We start from the raw sequence: 24,678 nt of genomic DNA, 5'->3' as shown, positions 1-24,678 counted from the left end.
ACCTGGACCACCCCCAGCGCCACCTCCAGCAGTCCCAGCACCACCTCGACCACCCCCAGCACCACCTCCAGCACCATCTTGACCACCCACAGCACCACCTCCAGCAGTCCCAGCACCATCTTGACCACCCCCAGCAGTCCCAGCAGTCCCAGCACCATCTTGACCACCCCCAGAACCACCTCCAGCAGTTCCAGCACCATCTCCAGCACCACCTCGACCACCCCTAGCACCACCTCCAGCAGTCCCAGCACCATCTCCAGTAGTCCCAGCACCACGCCCAGCAGCACCATCTCCAGCAGTCCCAGCACCACCTCCAGCAGTCCCAGCACCACCTCGACCATCCCCAGAACCCGATCCAGCACCATCTCAACCACCTCCAGCACCATCTCGACCACCCCCAGCACCACCTCCAGCAGTCCCAGCACCATCTCCAGCACCACCTCGACCATGCCCAGCACCACCTCCAGCAGTCCCAGCACCACCTCCAGAAGTCCCAGCGTCACCTCGACCATCCCCAGAACCAGATCCAGCACCATCTCGACCACCCCCAGCACCACCTCCAGCAGTCCCAGCACCACCTCGACCACCCCCAGCACCACCTCCAGCACCATCTTGACCACCCACAGCACCACCTCCAGCAGTCCCAGCACCATCTTGACCACCCCCAGCAGTCCCAGCAGTCCCAGCACCATCTTGACCACCCCCAGAACCACCTCCAGCAGTTCCAGCACCATCTCCAGCACCACCTCGACCACCCCTAGCACCACCTCCAGCAGTCCCAGCACCATCTCCAGTAGTCCCAGCACCACGCCCAGCAGCACCATCTCCAGCGGTCCCAGCACCACCTCCAGCAGTCCCAGCACCACCTCGACCATCCCCAGAACCCGATCCAGCACCATCTCAACCACCTCCAGCACCATCTCGACCACCCCCAGCACCACCTCCAGCAGTCCCAGCACCATCTCCAGCACCACCTCGACCATGCCCAGCACCACCTCCAGCAGTCCCAGCACCACCTCCAGCAGTCCCAGCGTCACCTCGACCATCCCCAGAACCAGATCCAGCACCATCTCGACCACCCCCAACACCATCTCGACCACCCCCAGCACCACCTCCAGCAGTCCCAGCACCATCTCCAGTAGTCCCAGCACCACGCCCAGCAGCACCATCTCCAGCAGTGCCAGCACCACCTCCAGCAGTCCCAGCACCACCTCGACCATCCCCAGAACCAGATCCAGCACCATCTTGACCACCCCCAGCACCATCTCGACCACCCCCAGCAACACCTCCAGCAGTCCCAGCACCATCTCCAGCACCACCTCGACCATGCCCAGCACCACCTCCAGCAGTCCCAGCACCACCTCGACCATCCCCAGAACCCGATCCAGCACCATCTCAACCACCTCCAGCACCATCTCGACCACCCCCAGCACCACCTCCAGCAGTCCCAGCACCATCTCCAGCACCACCTCGACCATGCCCAGCACCACCTCCAGCAGTCCCAGCACCACCTCCAGCAGTCCCAGCGTCACCTCGACCATCCCCAGAACCAGATCCAGCACCATCTCGACCACCCCCAACACCATCTCGACCACCCCCAGCACCACCTCCAGTAGTCCCAGCACCATCTCCAGCACCACCTCGACCGCCCCCAGCACCACCTCCAGCAGTCCCAGCACCATCTCCAGTAGTCCCAGCACCACGCCCAGCAGCACCATCTCCAGCAGTCCCAGCACCACCTCCAGCAGTCCCAGCACCACCTCGACCATCCCCAGAACCAGATCCAGCACCATCTTGACCACCCCCAGCACCATCTCGACCACCCCCAGCACCACCTCCAGCAGTCCCAGCACCATTTCCAGCAGTCCCAGCACCACCTCCAGCAGTCCCAGCGTCACCTCGACCATCCCCAGAACCAGCTCCAGCACCATCTCGACCACCCCCAGCACCACCTCGACCACCCCCAGCACCACCTTCAGCAGTCCCAGCACCATCTTCAGTAGTCCCAGCACCACGCCCAGCAGCACCATCTCCAGCAGTCCCAGCACCATCTCCAGCAGTCCCAGTACCACCTTGACCACCCCCAGCACCACCTCCAGCAATCCCAGCACCATCTCCAGAAATCCCACCACCTCCTCCAGCAGTCCCAGCAGCACCTCCAGCAGTCTCAGCACCATCTCCAGCAGTCCCAGCACCACCTCCAGCAGTCCCAGCACCATCTCCAGCAGCCCCCGCACCACCTCCAGCACCACCTGGACCACGCCCAGCACCACCTCCAGCAGTCCCAGCACCACCTCCAGCAGTCCCAGCACCACCTTGACCATCCCCAGAACCATCTCCAGCACCATCTCGACCACCCCCAGCACCATCTCGAATACCCCCAGCACCATCTCAGCCGCTCCCAGCACCATGTCGACCACCCCCAGCAACACCTCCAGGACCATCTCGGCCACTCCCAGCACCACCTCGAGCAGTCCCAGCACCATCTCCACCACTCGCAGCACCATCTTGACCACCCATAGCACCATCTCCAGCACCTTGTCGACCACCCCTAACACCATCTCCAGCAGTATCTTGACCACCCCCAGCACCATCTGGACCACCCCCAGCACCACCCCAAGTACCATCTCAACCACCCCCAGCACCATCTGGACCACCCCCAGCACCACCCAAAGTACCATCTCAACCACCCCCAGCACCATCTCAACCACCCCCAGCACCATCTCGACCACCCCCAGAACCACCTCAACAAATCCCAGCACCAATGGGACCACCCCCAGCACCATCCAGACAACTCCAAGTATCCCTTTGACCAGCAGTATCCCAACGACCTCCACAACAGAGACCACCACCACTGAAACCACCCCAATATCTACCAGCACTGCCCCAGTGACCACCACAACCTCCCCAGTGACCACCATCACTTCCCCAGTCACCACCACCACCTCCCCAGCGACCACAATCATCACCACGACCACTACCATGACCACCACCACCGCCACCCCAACAACCACGACCACCACCACCACCCCAACAACCACCACCACCACCACCCCAACGACCACCACCACCACCCGAACGACCACCACGGTTCCTCCAGGTCAGCCTCCATATCCCTCCTGTCCTCCCTCCTCTCGGCCTCCTCCCTCCTCCACTCCACCTCCCAGGCCTCCACTGTTGACCCTCACCCCTGTCTTCCCTGGGGTCTCCTCATGGGACCCCCCACCCCTGGGTGCCCCCTGACGTCCGCTCTCCTTGCAGTGGTCTGCCAGAACGGAGGCACCTACGACTCCATCAAGTGCCTCTGCCTCCCTGACTTCTACGGCCCCTTGTGCGAGTTCTTCAGCGACTCCATCACCACCGAGATCCGTAAGTGCGGCCTCCCCCCAGCCCATGGCTTCTGCCTGGCCCGCAACCTCCGCCCGGCCCTGGCCCTCCACGCTCAGCCCCCTCCTGCCTCCCGCAGCCATCGAGGGGACGATCGTGGCCAATGTGGAGCTGGTGGTGACCGTCACAAACTTCGACTACACAGAGGAGCTGCAGGACCCCCGCTCGGAGGCCTACGAGAACTTTGAGAAGCAATTCCGGCAGGAGGTGAGGCCCGGGAGCACGAGAGGAGGCCGGGCCCCATGAGGGGAGGCTGGGAACCCGAGGGGAGGCTGGGAGCTGAAGGGGAGACCAGGGTGCGCAAGGGGAATTAGGGAGCACAACAGGAGACCGGGAGCGAGAGGGGAGGCCGGGAGTGAGAGGGGAGGCCAGGCCACACCGGACCCATCCTCACAGCACCCGTCGCCCTGGCAGATGGCCAAGATCTACAGCTCTGTGCCTGGCTACGAGGGTGTGAAGATCCTCCGCATTGTGCTGGCAGCCTCCAGCAGGCGGGGAGCCCGGGTGCGCAGGGCCGGGGGAGACTCCGTGTCCTCCCCCGTGGGCACCGGCCTCAACGTGGACCACGAGGTCATCTTCAGAACCGCTGCCAGCCCCAACCTGACCGAGGAGTTCCAGAGCAAGACGAAGGAGTTGGTGCAGAAGCTTCAGGAGACTGCCGACAGCCAGGGCAACTGCGAGAACGACTCCTGTGGGTGTTGCGTCCTCCCCCCTCGCCCCCCGACCCCTCGGGGAGGCCCCAGAGAAGGGTCCCTGACAGCCTCTCTCTCCCGGCAGCCATTGTCTGCTTCAAGGTGCCACCCAGTCCCATCATCAAGAACATGACGGAGTCCACTTCATTTGACGGTGAGGCCTGGGTACCTGGGGTGCCCCCACGGAGCCCCATGCGCCGCATGAGCCCCCTATGCACCCCACCAGCCCCTACACCCCTCACCACCCCATTTGACCCCCTCCCGTGCCCCCTCCTCAGCACTGTGCCAGCAGCGGGCGCCCGTCGGCTACCAGGACTACTACTTCGCGCAGAACACGAGCAGCACCATCCGCTGCGTCACCAACTGCACGGCCAACACACCCGGCACCATTGACTGCCACCATGGCGAGTGCCGCGTCACCCGCGCTGGGCCACAGTGCTTGTGAGTGCCACCACGGGTCCCTCTGTGCCCACCCCCTGGCCCCCTGGGAGCACCGGGCCCAACTGTTCCTTGTCCCTGTTCCTTGTCCCTGCAGCTGCCGGGATGAATCGCTCTACTGGTACACGGGCACCCAGTGCTCCGGGCGCGTCAGCAAGGTGGCCACCGGGCTGGGGGTGGTGGTCACGGTGCTGCTCATTGTCTGCATCACCCTTGCTGTGCTGCTGGTGATACGGAGGAAGGGCAGGAAGAGGTAGAGGGGCAGGGATGGTTGGGATGGATTGGATTGGGTTGGTTGGGGTGGTTGGGTTGAGGTGAGTTGGGTTGGGGTGGTTTGGTTTGGATGGGTTGGGGTGGTTAGTTTGGGTTTAGTAGGGTTGGATTTAGTGGGGTTGGATTGTTTGGGGTGGTTGGGTTGGATGGGATGTGATGTGCTGGGATGGGAGGGGTTGGGTTGGGTTTAGTTGGGTTGGATGGTCTGGGGTCTCTTCTGTTGGATGGTTGGTGATGGACTCGTGGGCTGGTGGCAGACACCTGGGCTTGGTTGGGGTTCACAACGGGGTTGTTGGCGGACATCTGGGCAGGCTTGGGGGGGTATAGCCCCCTCCTCTGTCCTTCTGCCCCCTGCGAGCCCTCTGGCGCTGTCCCCCAGGAACACTTCGGCCACTGTTGAGGAGAACTGGTACGAGAATGAAGGTGGCACCTGGACGGCATCTGATGGCTTCGTCCTCAACAACAGCAACGCCACCGACCCAGGTTGGGAGGGCTCTGGGGGGCAGCACTGGGGGGGGTGGTGGGACCACAGCTGCTCCCCCAGCCCCACCGCTCACCCCATCGCCCCCCACCCATGTTCCCAACAGGAGGCAGCCTACGGAGCTTCACGGCCTCGTTGGAACGGGTCAACACCGACATCCCGGTGGGTGCCTCCAAGACCAGTCCCCCCCCCACCCCGCACCCACTCTCCACCCCTAAGCTCCCCTGGACCCATCTCACCTCTGTCCCCATCTCCTTTCTCTCTGCCCACCCAGATGCAGATCACCAGACCCTCACTGCGACCCCAGTTGTGACCCAGGTACTGTGAGATGTGGGGCAGGGGAATGTGGGGTGGGAACAAAGGGTGTAGGGCTGGGATGGGGGCAGGGGGATGTGGGGCAGAGCGCTGTGGGGCGGGGGGATGTGGGAGCCAAGAATCTTCTCAATGATTCTCCTCCAAGGTCTTCGCTGGCTCCTCCTCACCTCATTGCCCATCAGCACTTCCAGGACCTTCTCAATGACGCTGATTCCAAGGCCATCGTTGGCTCCTGCTCACCGCGGTGCCCACGGGAGTAATCTGGGAAGAAGCAGTTGGGGCTGAGAACAATTTGGGAAGACTCAGCCAGGAGTCAACCTGGGGGGACCCAACTGGGAGACCCAACCATGGCTCAGAATACTCTTGGAAGACCCAACCATTTCTGGAAATGCTCCTGGAAGACCCAACCATGGCTGGAAATGCTCTTTGAAGGCCCAGCCATGGCTGGAAGCAATCTGTAGGAACCTGGCAGAGCTGGAAGCGGCCCAGGACAGCCCAGCAGTGACTGGAAATGGGCTTGGCAGGACCCGGGCATGTTTTTTTGCTCAGCGAGGAGGAGGAAACACCTGTGTTTGCAGATCATGGCAGTGGGGGACAGGACTCTCGGTCAGCGTCTGCCCATTCCACTTAGGGATGGGCAATCCCAATAAAAATTCTGTGCATCCAAAGAAAAATTCTGCTGTTGCCTCCGGCCCCACACCAGCCGTGGTCACAAGGGATGTTGGGTCCGGGGTGGGAACCGGCCAACCACGGTCCCCTTGTGGCTGCAGCTGCTGGGGTCCATCTGGGTCCTACTTGGGGGGTCTCCACCAGTGCCGGGGGCCACCAGAACCCACAAATCCCCAGCTCCCGGTCCCAAATTTGGGTCAGATTCAACCCAAATCCCCCCAACCCTACAGGTCCTGGCAGCTCCCTGGGCACCAGCAAAGCCTCATAGGAAGGTGACAGGGACAGGGGACATTGGGGATGGGGGACATGGCGGAGGGAGATGGGGGGCACCAGGGATGGGGATGGACACCAAAGATGGGGGGGACACCAAAGATGGGGGGACAGCAAAGAAGGGGAGACACCAAAGATGGGGATGGGGGACACCAGGGATGGGGATGCGGGACACCGGGGATGGGGGACACCAGGGATGGGGATGCGGGACACCAGGGATGGGGGGACATCACTGATGGGGTTGGGAGATGAAAAGGATGTGGATGTGCTCCTAAATTGCCCCAAATGCCGCAAAAATGGACACCAATTGCCCCAAAGTGAACACAAAACACACCTAAATGTCCCCAGATGTTCCCAAACAGTCCCCAAATGTCTCAAAACAGACCTGAAATGGCCCCAGAGTTGACCCCAAGACATCCCCGGAATAGAAAAGCCCCAAAGTGCCCCAGAACAGCCCCAAAACATCCTGAAGTTTGGACCAGGAATTGACCTGAAAAAAAAAACACACCAAAATATTTCCAAATGGGTCCAAATGCCCCCATATCATAGAATCACAGAATCACAGAACCATCTAGGTTGGAAGATGTTATAAATTACTCTTTTAGCCAGAAAGAATTAGTTTATTGAGTAAGCGATCAGCAAGCAAAACAGCGCTGGGCGGCCGGGGAGTCCATGCTTCTCCAAACGGCGCGCGCCCCCCCCCCCCCTTTTTCGCAGTCCCCTTTTATCATCAAGTTCTTCCGGGGTTACGTGGCCCCTTTCTAGTACTGCGGCTGCGTCGATTGTTGCTAGGGGGTCGTCTCTGGTCCCTCTGGTGGTCGCGCGGATGAAGGCAGTAGTCTTCCTCTGCTTGGTATGTGGTGTTTTCTCCTCCTTAATTGGTCATGTTAGTTTGTCTTAAGATAGGGCAGTGGGTTATCGGTTTGGCAATTATTTACACAAGGTTCTCTCAATCTTATGTCCGAGACATCAACAGGCAGGATGTCTCAAGGTTCTTACCGCCGCCTGGGTGACTGCTTTTGTTCCCTTCTTAATATAGCCATGAGAAATAATGAACAAACATTCCTTATACATCACAATCCCTCCTTTTTATTTTAGTTAGTTATTTTGTTCATTAACTCCTGGTATGCCTGACTACTGAGCATTAAAGTTTCTGCACCCTCATCCGTAGTTATAGGTTCATATTTAGCAAGGATAAACATCAAGTGCGCTGCCCCTAAACGGCTTTTTACAATCGCGATTACTCGGTTAAAAATACATGGTCCAAAGGTTAGCCCTAACACTAATAACAACAAAGGTCCTGCTATTGTTGACAGCAAAGTTGTAAGCCAAGGTGAATAATTAAACCAAGATTCGTACCAATTCTGCCTGGCTTCATTTTCTCGTTTCCTCTTTTCCAATCCTTCTCTGAGCTTCATCATTGTATCCCTCACTACTCCAGTGTGGTCTGCATATACACAGCATTCTTCTTTCAAGGTGGGACATAATCCACCTTGTTGCAAAAATATCAAATCTAGTCCTGTACGATTTTGCAAAACAACTTCCGATAGTGACCTTACCGATTTTTCCAGGGCAGTAATAGATTGTGCAATTCGAGTTAAATCTTCATCTACAGCCATGTGTAGGGAGGTGAACTCCTGACTTTGTCTGACCAGAGAGGCAACTCCAGTGCCTACCCCGGTACCTCCCAGAATTATCAACGTAGCCAGTGCTACAGCTGTGATCGGTTCTCTTCTTGTTGGATGGTGCTCTGCTACCGTGTGCCGTGTATATACGTACTCTTCAGAATGGTACAGAATTCTTGGTACAATTATTACCTGTATACAGAAATCTTGAGACACATTAAAGTGTTTGAGTGATAAGCAAGGAGTAACACCCGTCGATGAACAGACCCATCTAGCGTTATCTGCGGGTATTAACCATTTTTCTTTGTTTTCTGGTGTAACCTTCTCTGTAATACTGCATAGATGGAGCTTCTCACTAGGGACCGTACCTACACACCTGCCATTCCCAGTTACTTCCGTCAATGTTATTCCTACATCCCTTCCCCAATTGCATTGTGGAGGGTCGGTTTCGCTTGAATGGGTGGCCTCTCCCCGATCCCCAATGGCGTCGTAATATGGGGGCCTTATATCCAGACATAACCAGCAAGGTCTAGGTACGTTTGGATTTGTTTGATTCAACAAATAATAACTAGCATTAGTGATTCTCCACATGTTATTCTCAGTCATTCCTTCATTTTTAATCTCGTATTTTGGGCCCACTGATTTATTAACAACCTCCAGTGGTTTAGGGCTATTAGGAGTTTGTGTTTCAAAAGCTTGTGTAGGTTGAATCCTTAAAACACTCCCTGACAGTTCCTGATTTGGTCCCACCTGTTGGGAGTTCTTAGCCTCTTCTTTCTTTATATATATTATACCTCCCCTATCAGCTCCAGGTTCATAAAACCTGATTCCCCAATGTTGTCCTAGGGTCCATCTTTGATCATCCGGTTGGGTTACATTGATGTATGTAAATTTGCAGTTCATGTGATCTAACCTGTAGTGCTGTAGACTTCCACCATGGCATCGTGGCGATCCGCCCCTATTTCTCCAGTTACATCCCGGTGGCCCGTGCCCCGCCTTCAAATATTTATCTGCTCCAGCCCCGGGATTCCAGTCTGTGTCGATAGTCTCGCAATTCCAATAAGCACAATAGTATTCATTTGGATAATTACAATACGGCCTTCCCGGGTTAGAACTTGGGCACAAATAGAAGCTTGATTTATTAGAACACATGTTTACTATATTTTGACCCCATGTCACAAAGTCACACAGTGAGACCTTAAAGCTAGGGCCCCCAGCAGCAGTTATCTGCTGCACAACATGGTGATCTTCCCATCTAATTAGGCTCCATTTAAAAGGTTTATGAGGGTGCACAGACCCAGGAACAGTGAAAACAATCGCACCCTTTACTATGTATAGCAAAAAGTGGCTAGGGCTCATTTTCCGGAGTTCTTTTCCTGGCCACGCAGTTCCCCACCGTTTCACTCTCTGCCTCGCTTGTCAGTTCGGTTGCGGCGAACTACAAGGTGCAGGTTCTTCTCGGCAGCAGTAGTGTTCTTCAGGGGAGTTTCTTGGGTAGTCGCGACCTTTCTCCGATCACACAGGGTCCCACTCCCCCTATTTACGATGCATAGACAGTTAAATTATACTTATCGAGTTCGTTTCAACGTGAGCTTTAAGTCATCAGGGCCTGCGACCGCTTCCCATTCGCTTTTCTGGATTGGTCTTTTCACTCGACTGGCATGCGTCCACCCCTTTTCAGCCATCCGGATAGCCGTCTCTGTGGTAAGTAAAACAACATAGGGGCCTTCCCACCGTGGTGTTAAAGACGTTTCTTTCCATGTCTTAATTAGAACCCTGTCTCCAGGTTGTATTCTATGGATTGCTATATCTAATGGGGGACGCTGTGCCACCAAGACTTTCGCTTGTAAGTCCCTCCGTCTGTTCATAAGCTGTATTAAATAAGGTTTTAATTGGATATCCTGTACCTGGGGGTGATCAGATGGCATCTCCAAATCATAAGGCATACCATACAGCATTCCAAAAGGTGAGATTCCGACATCGGCTCGGGGCTGTGTCCGGATATTCAATAGTGCAAGCGGTAAACATTTCACCCAGGAGGTTTTTGTCTCTATCATAAGCTTTGTTAGTTGCTTTTTAATTTCACCATTCATTCGTTCCACCTTTCCAGAGCTTTGAGGGTGCCACAGAGTATGATATTCCCAATCTGTCCCCAAAGCTTTCATAGTTTCTTGGGACACTTTCGATACAAAGTGCGGACCTCGGTCAGAATCAATTGTTTCTATAATCCCGTATCTTGGGATAATATTTTCTAATAGTATTTTCACCACGGCATGGGCCGTTGTCCTCGTTGTTGGGGAAGCTTCGACAAAGTGCGTGAGGTGGTCTACATTCACTAATAAGTATTTATACCTTCCTACTTTTGGAAGCTCTGTGAAATCCAGCTGGATTTTGGCAAAAGGTCGGTGCACCAATTCTCGACCTCCAAACACTCTTTTTCTCATTTGTCGGTCGTTCACTCTCCTACAGACAAGGCAATCATTCACAACTCGTTTTGCTACGTTGTATATTCCAATACACATATACCTCGTAGCAAATTGATCCACTAGTGCTTGAGCTCCCCAATGAGTGTTTTCATGAAACCTCCGTAGCACTCTTAAAGCTGCAGACTTAGGGAGCATCTCCCGTCCATCGGGCAATACCCATTTACCCCCATCGGTCTCTTTTATACCCATTTGAGCCATTTTATCCTTTTCTGGCTGTGTAAAGCAGAGCAATGTATATATGGGCCCGTGCAAGTAGCAATGCGGATTTTTCCCTTCCTTCTTTTCCCAGAACGAGCAACTACATTGTATGGCATCAAAGCCGAAATCCTTCCAACAAGCATAACATGGAAATTTCTTTAAGTCTTTTCCACAGTCTGGGCAATCTTCCCTCGTTTTTATAATTCTTATACTCATTAATGCTGCCCTTTTTGCCTCCTGATCCGCCAGGTTATTACCCCTAACCTGAGGGGTGAGGCCCTTTTGATGTCCTTTTATATGTACTATGGCAATTTCTTTGGGCTCCCTAATAGCATGTAAAACCTGGGTAATCAATTCCTGATGTATTAAACCCTTTCCTTGTGAATTGATGAGCCCCCTTTCTTCCCATATTTTACCAAATGTATGTATTACCCCATAAGCATATTTTGAATCTGTACATATTGTACCACTTTTATTTTTCAACAATTTTAGGGCCCGCAATATGGCATATAGCTCACAAGCTTGCGCTGACCAGCTAGGGCTCAGAGGTCCAGATTCTACTGTCTCAAATGTTTACCAACGCATATCCTGATTTTCGTTTTCCTTCGACTATTCTTGAGGAACCATCCACATATATTTGTTCTCCGATGGGTAATTCCACCTCTTCTAGATCAGGTCTCAACTTCGTTTGTTCTTCTATATTTCGGAGGCAATTATGTCCTAAGGACTCATTTGGTTCCCCATAAAGAAACTGAGCAGGGTTCTGTAGGGAGGTTGTTTCTAATGTTAATTTTGGGGAGGAAATCAAAATTCCTTCATATTTTAATAATCTGGCATCGGTGATCCATTTCTCTGCCTTCTGTTGCAATACTCCACGTATATTGTGTGGAGATATTACTTTGATTTCCCCCTGTCCTGGTTCCAGTTAGGACAGAGTTAATTTTTCCTCATAGTAGCTGGTAGGGTGCTATGTTTTGGATTAGGATGAGAAGAGCGCTGATAACATGCTGATGTTTTAATTGTTGCAGAGCAGTGTTTACACCAGGCCAAGGACTTTTCGGCTTCTCGCTCTGTCCTGCCAGCGAGCAGGCTGGGGGTGCAGCAGGAGCTGGGAGGGGACAGACCCAGGACAGCTGACCCAAACTGGCCAAAGGGGGATTCCATACCATCTGACGTCATGCTAAACAATATATAGGGGTGGCTGGCCGGGGTGGGGGGGGCCGGCTGCTCGGGAATAGGCTGGGCATCGGTCAGCGGGTGGTGAGCAATCCCATTGTGCATCACTTGTTTCGTACACATTATTATTATTAATACTATTATCATTATCACTATTATTATTATTATTGTTATTATTATTTTCCTGTCTTAATAAACTGTCTTTATCTCAACTCACAGGCTTCACTTTCCCGTTTCTCTCCCCCATCCCAGAGAGGGAGGGGGGAGGGTGAGCGAACGGCTGTGTGGTGTTTAGCTGCCAGCCGGGTTAAACCACAACACCCCCCCAAAAGTGATCTTTTGTGCTTCTTCTACTAACAAGGCAGCAGCTACCACTACCTGCAAACAATTTGGCCAACCCCGGCTAACTGGGTCCAATAATTTAGACAAATAGGCCACAGGTTTTTTACTCCCTGCCCATTCTTGGGCCAGCACTCCGTATGCCGTGCCTTCTGCACTGTTCACAAACAAAAAAAAACGGCCTCCTTAAATCTGGTAAGCTTAACACTGGGGGGCGTGCTAATTCCTCCTTTAACTTGTTCAGTCTTTCTTCATCTTCCCTAGTCCATTTCAACAACCCATCTCTAGTTAGTTTTTCATAGAGAAATTTTACCTTTCCGCTATAATCCTCTACCCATTGTCTACAATAGCCTATTAATCCCAGTAATTGCCGTACCTGCCTTTTAGTTCGCGGGGACGCTAAAGCCAATATTCCACTGATTCTGTCTGGGTCTAACTTCTTAGTTCCCTTACTTAACTGGTGCCCCAGGTATTTTACCTCTTGCTCCACAAATTGTAATTTTGATTTTGAAACTTTTAGTCCTTGTAAGCTGAGGAAATTTAACAGCCGTATACTTGCTTGTCTAACAGCAGTTTCATCCTTTCCTGCTAGTAGTAAATCATCTACGTATTGTACTAAGGTTACTCCTGGTACCCTGTCATAACCCTGCAGAATTCGTTCTAATGCTTGTCCAAATAAATTGGGGGATTCGGTAAACCCCTGCGGAAGTACTGTCCACCGCAATTGTAGTTTTCGGTGGGTATCCGGATCTTCCCATTCGAAAGCGAAATAATCTCTGCTCTTTTCTTCCAGGGGACACGCCCAGAACGCATCCTTCAAATCTATCACGCTATACCATCGATCCTCTGGGTGTAAATGACTTAGCAGGGTATGGGGGTTAGCTACCACTGGAAATCTAGTTACTGTTCTTTTATTAATTTCTCTTAAATCATGAACCAATCGATATTTACCATCTTTTCTCTTTACTGGCAAAATTGGGGTATTAAAGGGGGACATACAGGGTTCTAATAACCCTTGTAGCAATCTTTTGATCTCAGGCTTTAACCCCCATCTGCCTTCCTCAGACAGGGGGTATTGTTTAATTTGTATTGGCACACTTGGGTTGGTTATAGTTACCTTAAAAGGTGTAATATCTAATCTTCCCACACTTTCTGGAGTATACCAAACTTCTGGATTTATATCTTGCTCATCCTCTACTCTCAGAGGACACAATTTAACTTTCAATTCGTTATCTACTACTTCCAGACTTATACCTAATTCTATTATTAAGTCCCTACCCAATAAATTATAATCTGCCTCAGGTACCAAAAGTAAAGACCCTATCCCCAGTTTCGAATTTGATCCAATTAGCACTTCTTTTATAACGGGGACCCCAAATGGTTCCCCTTTTGCACCAATCACCTGTACCTTCTCCGTTGATATTTTGCATCCCCGAGGCAGAAATTGGACCATAGATCTTTCAGCACCTGTATCTATGAGAAACTCCACCTCCTCTCTCTGGGGACCTACTTTTAATTTTATCAAGGGCTCAGTCTTTTTCCGGGTCCCCAGCAAATAAAGCCCCTGACACCCCTAATCTTCCTTAAACATCCTTTCATCTTCCATCCTCTGTCGGCATTCCCTTTTCATGTGACCCTTTTTATTACAATAAAAACAGGTCACATCCCTCGACCTTTGGCCAACTGGTCTGTCTTCTCCCACCGGCCTCCGATAACCTACTCCAGACCCCTTTTTACACTCAACTCTCCTCTGTCCTTCCTTGACCGCCGCCACCATCATTCGCACCTGCTTTCTCTCCTTCTCATCCTCTCTCCTAACAAACACCTTCTGCGCCTCTCTTAACAATTCGTCGAAACCCCGATCCTGCCAATCTTCTATCTTCTCTAATTTCTTCCTAATATCCATCCAGGATTTTGCTACGAATTGAGTTTTCAGCATGACCTCTCCCACAGGAGTCCCTGGATCCACCCCTGAATATAGCTGCAGACTTTTACGCAGCCTCTCTAGCCATTCCGTTGGGGTTTCATCCTTTTTTTGTTGTTTGCTAAAGGCCTTGTTAATGTTCTGACCTCTCGGGACTGATTCCCTAATTCCCTGTATAATGATGGTTCTTAAATCTTGCATGTGACCGCGGTGTACGGGGTCCTGATTATTCCAATTAGGTCTCTGCAGTGGCCATTTAATATCTGCAGCTGGACCTTGCTGGTGCTGTTGATCCCAGATTCGCATCCCTGCTCTCCTAATCATTCCCCTTTCTTCTGAAGTAAATAAAATCCCCAATATAGATTGCACCTCCTCCCAAGTATACACGTTGGGCCCCAGGACTTGATCCACCCGTTCTGCCACTCCAAGGGGGTCTTCCAATAAATTTCCCATCTCTTTCTTAAAATTGTGGACATCCCCAGAATTAATGGGGACTGCCACATATCCCATTTCAGGTTGTGGACCTCCCATAGATATTTCTCTCAACGGATAAAGCCCCTCCCCACTCTCAGATTTTTGTCTTCTAGTTCGGCTTCTAGTTACTGGTCCCTGGATGATTGGATCGACATCACTGTCTGACTCCCCTGAGGACTGTGAGTTAGAGGGCCCTGTAGGGGCTGTGGGCAGGATATAGGGAGGTGGTGATGTCGGGACCTCCAATTCCCGGTTCTTTTTCTTACGTTTCTCCTCCCCTCCTTTTTCTTTTAAAGGATACAAATTAACTCGATTCCCCGAGCCAATCCAAAAGCTCGCATATTTTCTCTCCTCTAAACAAAAAGGTTCCTTTGCATTCACATAAACGTTTAAGGCTTGGCAAACCCAGTTGTTGAACAACCCAAATATGGGCCAATAAAGACGGTCGCCTCGAATTTGCTTACCTCCCCAAACTCCAACACAATAATGAATCATTTTTACTTTATCCTTTCCCCGCCTAGAAGGGGAATCACTCCAATTCTTAATCATTAACCCCAGTGGGCTATCTGGGGGAATAGGGGGCAACCTAACACTAGGCATTACCCAACCCATGGGACCAGAAGGCTTACTCTTCTTCTGTCCCATCTTCCGGAGCGCCTTCACACACACACACAGCCGCTTCCCCCTTGTCGTGGCCCAGTCCCTCGTGGGATATGGGAACCGCACTACTGAGGGGTCCGCACTCACTTCGTCTGCAATTGGACGTCTCACACAGACGCACTCCGGGATCACCAACCCCAACCGAACGGATCACCGGCCTATACTTACCCACCCCGTGGGCCTTCGTTCGGCCTTCGTGCACAAAGATTACCTAGGGGCTTTGCCGGCTTTATTTGCTTGCTGCCTGAAATTTAGGGTTTGTTGGTAGAGGGCTTGAACGGGAATAGTCCCGGCGAAGGCCGCCGAAATCGGTGGGGCGCCTCCTTTGATAGGTTTCCCGATCAAATTACATCTATCCTAGTCACGGCACCAAATTTGTTATAAATTAATCTTTTAGCCAGAAAGAATTAGTTTATTGAGTAAGCGATCAGCAAGCAAAACAGCGCTGGGCGGCCGGGGAGTCCATGCTTCTCCAAACGGCGCGCGCCCCCCCCCCCCCCCTTTTTCGCAGTCCACTGAACACAGTGCTCGAGGTGCGGCCTCACCAGAGCCGAGCACAGGGGGACAATCACTTCCCTAGCCCTGCTGGCCACACTGCTTCTTAGGCAAGCCAGGATGCTGTTGGCCTTCTTGGCCACCTGAGCACACTGCGATGGTTGGAATTGAAATTAGAGGACCCAAAGACGGTTGGAAACGATCTTGGACAACCCGGCGATGGTTGGAATTGATCTTGGGGGGGACACAAAGATGGTTGGAAATTATCTTGGAGAACCCAACGTCGTTGGAATCGACCTTGGAGAACCCAGCGATGGTTGGACACGACCTGGGAAGACCCCATGAAGGCTGGAATCCATCTACCAGCCCCCAACCCTAGCCCCCAGTCCCCAAATTGGGCCAGATTCACCCCAAAAAGGAAGAAACACCCCCTCCCTATGACACCACGATACCCCCACGGCGGTGATAATGGGGAGGGGGCCATCGTGGTTGTCCCCGATATCGGGGAGGGGACCGTCACATTTGTCCCCACGGTCACAATGCCCACAACTGGTCCAGGCATGGCCGCGCCCCCCAACCACCGCCCGCCCTGGGAACGCGTGGCTCCTCCCTGCAGAGGGGCAAAGTTCCCCACTGCCACTCCTGCCCCGGGCATGGCTCCGCACCGGGATGCTGCTGGCAGCGCCGCGGGGCTGGGGGGCAGCAAGATGGGGTCTTGCACCCGGGCCTTCCTCCTCCTCTTCCTCCTCCTCCTCTACGGGGATGCAACGGGTGAGTAGAGCCCGGGCAGGGGGGCACCGAAACGCAGATGTTGGGGGCAGGAAGGGGGCATCCTCCCCTGGGGTATCTCCCTGGGGTGCACTGGGGAGGCTGAGGGGGGAATTGGCCTCCATGGCCTGAGGTGGCACCGTCCTGGTGGGAACAGGGACAGGGATATTGGGGAGGGGGACAGGGACACTGGGGAGGGGGACGGGGACAAGGACAGGGATGGGGACACTCCACAGAGCCCGTGCCCCGCAGTGATGGCACTGATGAGGGCCAGTGAAGGCCAAAATTGGGGCAGGGGAGGCCACAAATTGGGGCAGTGTAGACGATGAATTGGGGGCGGTGGAGGCCAGAACTGGGGCATCGGAGGCCAGAATTAAGGCAATGGCGGCAAAAATTGGAGCAGCCGAGGCCAGAATTGGGGCAGTTGAGGCCAGAATTAGGACAGTGGATGGCAGGAACGTGGGCAGAAGAGTCCAAAAATTGTGACACTGGAGGACACTTCCTCCCATCCAGCCTCTGCCCCACCCGTCCCACGGACATGTGAACGATAACAGGACAAGGATGAGATTAAAGCGAAAGTGGGGGAGAGGCCGGGATGGGAACAGACACGGGCGAGGCCGGAGGGTACAAAGGGGAAAGGTGCGGGATAGGGCGGCCTCAAAGCAAAGCCGAGTGACGCGGCCTCTACATCAATAGGAACCACCACAGACGGGACGGACAGCAGGAATGGGGACCAAACCAGCTCCTCCACGAGTGGCGAAAGAACAGATACCCCCTTTAGCACCATCTCCAGCAGCCCCAGCACCACCTCCAGCAGTCCCAGCACCATCTCCAGCAGTCCCAGCACCACCTCCAGCACCACCTCAAACACCTCCAGCACCATCTCGACCACCCCCAGCAGCACCTCCATCAGTCCCAGCACCATCTCCAGCAGTCCCAGCACCACGCCCAGCAGCACCATCTCCAGCAGTGCCAGCACCACCTCCAGCAGTCCCAGCACCACGCCCAGCAGCACCACCTCCAGCAGTCCCACCACCATCTCGACCACCCCCAGCACCATCTCCAGTAGTCCCAGCACCATCCTGACCATCCCCAGCACCACCTCCAGTAGCATCTCGACCACCTCCAGCACCACCTCAACCACCTCCAGCAGCATCTCGACCACCCCCAGCACCACCTCCAGCAGTCCCAGCACCATCTCCAGCACCACCTCGACCCCCCCCAGCACCACCTCCAGCAGTCCCAGCACCATCTCCAGCAGTCCCAGCACCACGCCCAGCAGCACCATCTCCAACAGCGCCAGCACCACCTCCAGCAGTCCGACCACCACCTCCAGCACCCTCTCGACCACCCCCAGCAGCACCTCCAGCAGTTCCAGCACCCCCTCCAGCAGTCCCACCACCACCACCAACACCCTCTCGACCACCCCCAGGAGCACCTCCAGCAGTTCCAGCACCCCCTCCAGCAGTCCCACCACCATCTTGAACACACACAGCACCACCTCCAGCAGTGCCAGCACCATCTTGACCACTTCCAGCACCACCTCCAGCAGTCCCAGCACCATACCCAGCAGTCCAAGCACCACCTCCAGCAGTCCCAGCACCATACCCAGCACCATCCGGACCACCCCCAGCACCACCTCCAGCAGTCCAAGCACCATCTCCAGCAGTGCCAGAGCCATCTGGACCACAACCAGCACCACCTCCAGCAGTCCCAGCACTACCACTACCACACACAGCACCACCTCCAGCAGTCCCAGCACCAGCTCCAGCAGTCCAACCAGCATCTCCTGCAGTTCCACCACCACCTACAGCACCATCTTGACCGCCCCTCGCAGTACATCCAACAGTCCCAGCACCATCTGGACCACCTTCAGCACCATCTCCAGCAGTCCCAGCACCATCTCGACCACCCACAGCACCACCTCCAGGAGTCCCAGCACCATCTCCAGCAGTTCCACCACCACCTCCAGCACCATCTCGACCGCCCCCAGCAGCACCTCCAGCAGTCCCAGCACCATCTGGACCACCTCCAGCACCATCTCCAGCAGTCCCAGCACCACCACCAGCAGTCCCAGCACCATCTCGACCACCCCCAGTACCATCTCCAGCAGTCCCAGCACCACCTCCAGCAGTCCCACAACGATCTCCAGCAGTTCCACCACCACCTCCAGCACCATCTCGACCGCCCCCAGCACCGCCTCCAGCAGTCCGAGCACCATCTCCAGCAGTCCTAGCACCACCTCAACCACACACAGCACCACCTCCATCAGTCCCAGCACCATGTCCAGCACCATCTGGACCACCCCCAGCACCACCTCCAGCAGTCCCAGCACCACCACCAGCAGTCCCAGCACCATCTGGACCACGCCCAGCACCATCTCCAGCAGTCCCAGCAGCATCTCCATCAGTCCCAGTACCATCTCCAGCACAATCTGGACCACCTCCAGGACCACCTCCAGCAGTCCCAGCGGCACCTCAACTACACCCAGTAGCACTTCCAGCAGTGCCAGCACCACCTCCAGCAGTCCCAGCACCTTCTCGACCACCAGCAGCACCATCTCCAGCAGTCCCTCCACCACCTCCAGTAGTCCTAGCACCATCTCCAGCACCATCTCGACCACCTTCAGCACCACCTCCAGCAGTCCCAGCACCATCTCCAGTAGTCCCAGCAGCATCTCCAGCACACCCAGAACCATCTCCAGCAGCTCCAGCACCACCTCCAGCAGTCCCAGCACCATCTGGACCACCTCCAGCACCATCTCCAGCAGTCCCAGCACCATCTCGACCACCCACAGCAACACCTCCAGGAGTCCCAGCACCATCTCCAGCAGTTACACCACCACCTCCAGCACCATCTCGACCGCCCCAAGCAGCACCTCCAGCAGTCCCAGCACCATCCGGACCACCTCCAGCACCATCTCCAGCAGTCCCAGCACCACCACCAGCAGTCCCAGCACCATCTCGACCACCCCCAGTACCATCTCCAGCAGTCCCAGCACCACCTCCAGCAGTCCCACAACGATCTCCAGCAGTTCCACCACCACCTCCAGCACCATCTCGACTGCCCCCAGCAGTACATCCAGCAGTTCCAGCACCATGTCCAGCACCATCTGGACCACCCCCAGCACCACCTCCAGCAGTCCCAGCACCATCTCCACTAGTCCCAGCACCATTTCGACCACGCCCAGCACCATCTCCAGCAGTCCCAGCAGCATCTCCATCAGTCCCAGTACCATCTCCAGCACAATCTGGACCACCTCCAGGACCACCTTCAGCAGTTCCAGCGGCACCTCAACTACACCCAGTAGCACTTCCAGCAGTGCCAGCACCACCTCCAGCAGTCCCAGCACCTTCTCGACCACCAGAAGCACCATCTCCAGCAGTCCCTCCACCACCTCCAGTAGTCCTAGCACCATCTCCAGCACCATCTCGACCACCCCCAGCACCACCTCCAGCAGTCCCAGCACCATCTTCAGTAGTCCCAGCACCATCTCCAGCACACCCAGAACCATCTCCAGCAGCTCCAGCACCACCTCGAGCAGTCCCAGCACCATCTGGACCACCTCCAGCACCATCTCCAGCAGTCCCAGCACAACCTCCAGCAGTCCCAGCACCATCTCGACCACCCGCAAAACAACCACCAGCAGTCCCAGCACCATCTCGACCACCCCAAATACCATGTCCAGCAGTCCCAGCACCACCTCCAGCAGTCCCAGCACCACCTCCAGCAGTCCCAGCACCACCTCCAGAAGTCCCTCCACCATCTCCAGCAGTTCCACCACCACCTCCAGCACCATATCGACCGCCCCCAGCAGCACCTCCAGCAGTCCCAGCACCATCTGGACCACCTCCAGTACCATCTCCAGGAGTCCCAGCACCACCACCAGCAGTCCCAGCGCAATCTGGACCACCCGCAGCACCACCTCCAGCAGTCCCAGCACCATCTGGACCACCCCCAGCACCACCTCCAGCAGTCCCAGCACCATCTGGACCACCTCCAGTACCATCTCCAGCAGTCCCACCACCACGTCCAGCACCGTCTCGACCGCCCCCAACAGCACCTCCAGCAGTCCCAGCACCATTTCGAGCACCATCTGGACCACCCCCAGCACCACCTCCAGCAGTCCAAGCACCATCTCCAGTAGTCCCAGCACCATCTGGACCACCCCAAGCACCATCTCCAGCAGTCCCAGCACCATCTCGACCACCCACAGCACCACCTCCAGGAGTCCCAGCACCATCTCCAGCAGTTCCACCACCACCTCCAGCACATTCTCGACCGCCCCCAGCAGCACCTCCAGCAGTCCCAGCACCATCTGGACCACCTCCAGCACCATCTCCAGCAGTCCCAGCACCATCACCAGCAGTCCCAGCACCATCTCGACCACCCCCAGTACCATCTCCAGCAGTCCCAGCACCACCTCCAGCAGTCCCACAACGATCTCCAGCAGTTCCACCACCACCTCCAACACCATCTCGACCGCCCCCAGCAGTACATCCAGCAGTCCCAGCACCATGTCCAGCACCATCTGGACCACCCCCAGCACCACCTCCAGCAGTCCCAGCACCATCTCCACTAGTCCCAGCACCATTTCGACCACGCCCAGCACCATCTCCAGCAGTCCCAGCAGCATCTCCATCAGTCCCAGTACGATCTCCAGCACAATCTGGACCACCTCCAGGACCACCTCCAGCAGTCCCAGCACCTTCTCGACCACCAGCAGCACCATCTCCAGCAGTCCCTCCACCACCTCCAGTAGTCCTAGCACCATCTCCAGCACCATCTCGACCAGTCCCAGGACCACCTCCAGCAGTCCCAGCAACATCTCCAGTAGTCCCAGCACCATCTCCAGCACACCCAGAACCATCTCCAGCAGCTCCAGCACCACCTCCAGCAGTCCCAGCACCATCTGGACCACCTCCAGCACCACCTCCAGCAGTCCCAGCACCACCTCCAGCAGTCCCACCACCATCTCCAGCAGTTCCACCACCACCTCCAGCACCATCTCGACCGCCCCCAGCAGCACCTCCAGCAGTCCCAGCACCATCTGGACCATCCACAGCACCATCTCCAGCAGTCCCAGCACCACCACCAGCAGTCCCAGCACCATCTGGACCACCCCCAGCACCACCTCCAGCCGTCCCAATACCATCTGGACCACCCCCAGCACCACCTCCAGCAGTCCCAGCACCAACTCCAGTAGTCCCAGCACCATTTCGACCACGCCCAGCACCATCTCCAGAAGTCCCAGCAGCATCTCCATCAGTCCCAGTACCATCTCCAGCACAATCTGGACCACCTCCAGGACCACCTCCAGCAGTCCCAGCGGCACCTCAACTACACCCAGTAGCACTTCCAGCAGTGCCAGCACCTCCTCCAGCAGTCCCAGCACCTTCTCGACCACCAGCAGCACCATCTCCAGCAGTCCCTCCACCACCTCCAGTAGTCCTAGCACCATCTCCAGCACCATCTCGACCAGTCCCAGCACCACCTCCAGCAGTCCCAGCACCATCTCCAGTAGTCCCAGCACCATCTCCAGCACACCCAGAACCATCTCCAGCAGCTCCAGCACCACCTCCAGCAGTCCCAGCACCATCTGGACCACCTCCAGCACCATCTCCAGCAGTCCCAGCACCATCTCGACCACCCACAGCACCACCGCCAGGAGTCCCAGCACCATCTCCAGCAGTTACACCACCACCTCCAGCACCATCTCGACCGCCCCAAGCAGCACCTCCAGCAGTCCCAGCACCATCTGGACGACCTCCAGTACCATCTCCAGCAGTCCCAGCACCACCACCAGCAGTCCCAGCACCATCTCGACCACCCCCAGTACCATCTCCAGCAGTCCCAGCACCACCTCCAGCAGTCCCACAATGATCTCCAGCAGTTCCACCACCACCTCCAGCACCATCTCGACTGCCCCCAGCAGTACATCCAGCAGTTCCAGCACCATGTCCAGCACCATCTGGACCACCCCCAGCACCACCTCCAGCAGTCCCAGCACCATCTCCACTAGTCCCAGCACCATTTCGACCACGCCCAGCACCATCTCCAGCAGTCCCAGCAGCATCTCCATCAGTCCCAGTACCATCTCCAGCACAATCTGGACCACCTCCAGGACCACCTCCAGCAGTCCCAGCGGCACCTCAACTACACCCAGTAGCACTTCCAGCAGTGCCAGCACCTCCTCCAGCAGTCCCAGAACCTTCTCAACCACCAGCAGCACCATCTCCAGCAGTCCCTCCACCACCGCCAGTAGTCCTAGCACCATCTCCAGCACCATCTCGACCACCTTCAGCAGCACCTCCAGCAGTCCCAGCACCATCTGGACCACCTCCAGCACCATCTCCAGCAGTCCCAGCACCACCACCAGCAGTCCCAGCACCATCTCGACCACCCCCAGTACCATCTCCAGCAGTCCCAGCACCACCTCCAGCAGTCCCACAACGATCTCCAGCAGTTCCACCACCACCTCCAGCACCATCTGGACCACCCCCAGCACCACCTCCAGCAGTCCCAGCACCATCTCCACTAGTCCCAGCACCATTTCGACCATGCCCAGCACCATCTCCAGCAGTCCCAGCAGCATCTCCATCAGTCCCAGTACCATCTCCAGCACAATCTTGACCACCTCCATGACCACCTCCAGCAGTCCCAGCACCTTCTCGACCACCAGCAGCACCATCTCCAGCAGTCCCTCCACCACCTCCAGTAGTCCTAGCACCATCTCCAGCACCATCTCGACCAGTCCCAGCACCACCTCCAGCAGTCCCAGCACCATCTCCAGTAGTCCCAGCACCATCTCCAGCACACCCAGAACCATCTCCAGCAGCTCCAGCACCACCTCCAGCAGTCCCAGCACCATCTGGACCACCTCCAGCACCATCTCCAGCAGTCCCAGCACAACCTCCAGCAGTCCCAGCACCATCTCGACCACACACAGCAACACATCCAGCAGTCCCAGCACCATCTCGACTACCCCCAGCACCATCTCCAGCAGTCCCAGCACCACCTTCAGCAGTCCCACCACCATCTCCAGCAGTTCCACCACCACCTCCAGCATCATCTCGACCGCCCCCAGCAGCACCTCCAGTAGTCCAAGCACCATCTGGACCACCCCCAGCACCATCTCCAGCAGTCCCAGCACCACCTCGACCACCCCCAGCACCATCTGGACCACCCCCAGCACCATCTCCAGCAGTCCCAGCACCACCTCCAGCAGTCCCAGCACCACCTCCAGCAGTCCCACAACGATCTCCAGCAGTTCCACCACCACCTCCAGCACCATCTCGACCGCCCCCAGCAGTACATCCAACAGTCCCAGCACCATGTCCAGCACCATCTGGACCACCCCCAGCACCACCTCCAGCAGTCTCAGCACCATCTCCACTAGTCCCAGCACCATTTCGACCACGCCCAGCACCATCTCCAGCAGTCCCAGCAGCATCTCCATCAGTCCCAGTACCATCTCCAGCACAATCTGGACCACCTCCAGGACCACCTCCAGCAGTCCCAGCGGCACCTCAACTACACCCAGTAGCACTTCCAGCAGTGCCAGCACCACCTCCAGCAGTCCCAGCACCTTCTCGACCACCAGCAGCACCATCTCCAGCAGTCCCTCCACCACCTCCAGTAGTCCTAACACCATCTCCAGCACCATCTCCACCACCCTCAGCACCATCTCCAGCAGTCCCAGCACCGTCTCCAGTAGTCCCAGCACCATCTCCAGCACACCCAGAACCATCTCCAGCAGCTCCAGCACCACCTCCAGCAGTCCCAGCACCATCTCGACCACCCACAGCACCACCTCCAGGAGTCCCAGCACCATCTCCAGCAGTTCCACCACCACCTCCAGCACCATCTCGACCGCCCCCAGCAGCACCTCCAGCAGTCCCAGCACCATCTGGACCACCTCCAGCACCATCTCCAGCAGTCCCAGCACCACCACTAGCAGTCCCAGCACCATCTCGACCACCCCCAGTACCATCTCCAGCAGTCCCAG

The 24,678-nt window shown here is 56.0% G+C and overlaps 1 protein-coding gene across 1 annotated transcript in view; it reads left to right on the top strand.

Moving 5' to 3' along the window:
- Positions 1-2,739: 2,739 nt before the first annotated feature.
- Positions 2,740-24,678, top strand: part of LOC308184583 (mucin-3A-like) — a 64,749-nt gene continuing 42,810 nt past the window's right edge. The window contains exons 1-3 of the mRNA XM_080571785.1: positions 2,740-4,233; positions 4,358-4,520; positions 4,615-4,877. Coding sequence (XP_080427911.1) covers positions 4,209-4,233; positions 4,358-4,520; positions 4,615-4,774 — 348 coding nt within the window. The 5' untranslated portion in view covers positions 2,740-4,208 and the 3' untranslated portion in view covers positions 4,775-4,877. The remainder of the gene's footprint in view (positions 4,234-4,357; positions 4,521-4,614; positions 4,878-24,678) is intronic.

This window comes from Anser brachyrhynchus, assembly GCF_964034855.1.
Source record: "Anser brachyrhynchus genome assembly, chromosome: 37".
In the NCBI taxonomy this organism is placed as follows: Eukaryota; Metazoa; Chordata; class Aves; order Anseriformes; family Anatidae; genus Anser; species Anser brachyrhynchus.
The sequence above is the reverse complement of the archived record's forward strand: the minus strand, read 5'-3'. Positions and strand labels throughout refer to the sequence as shown.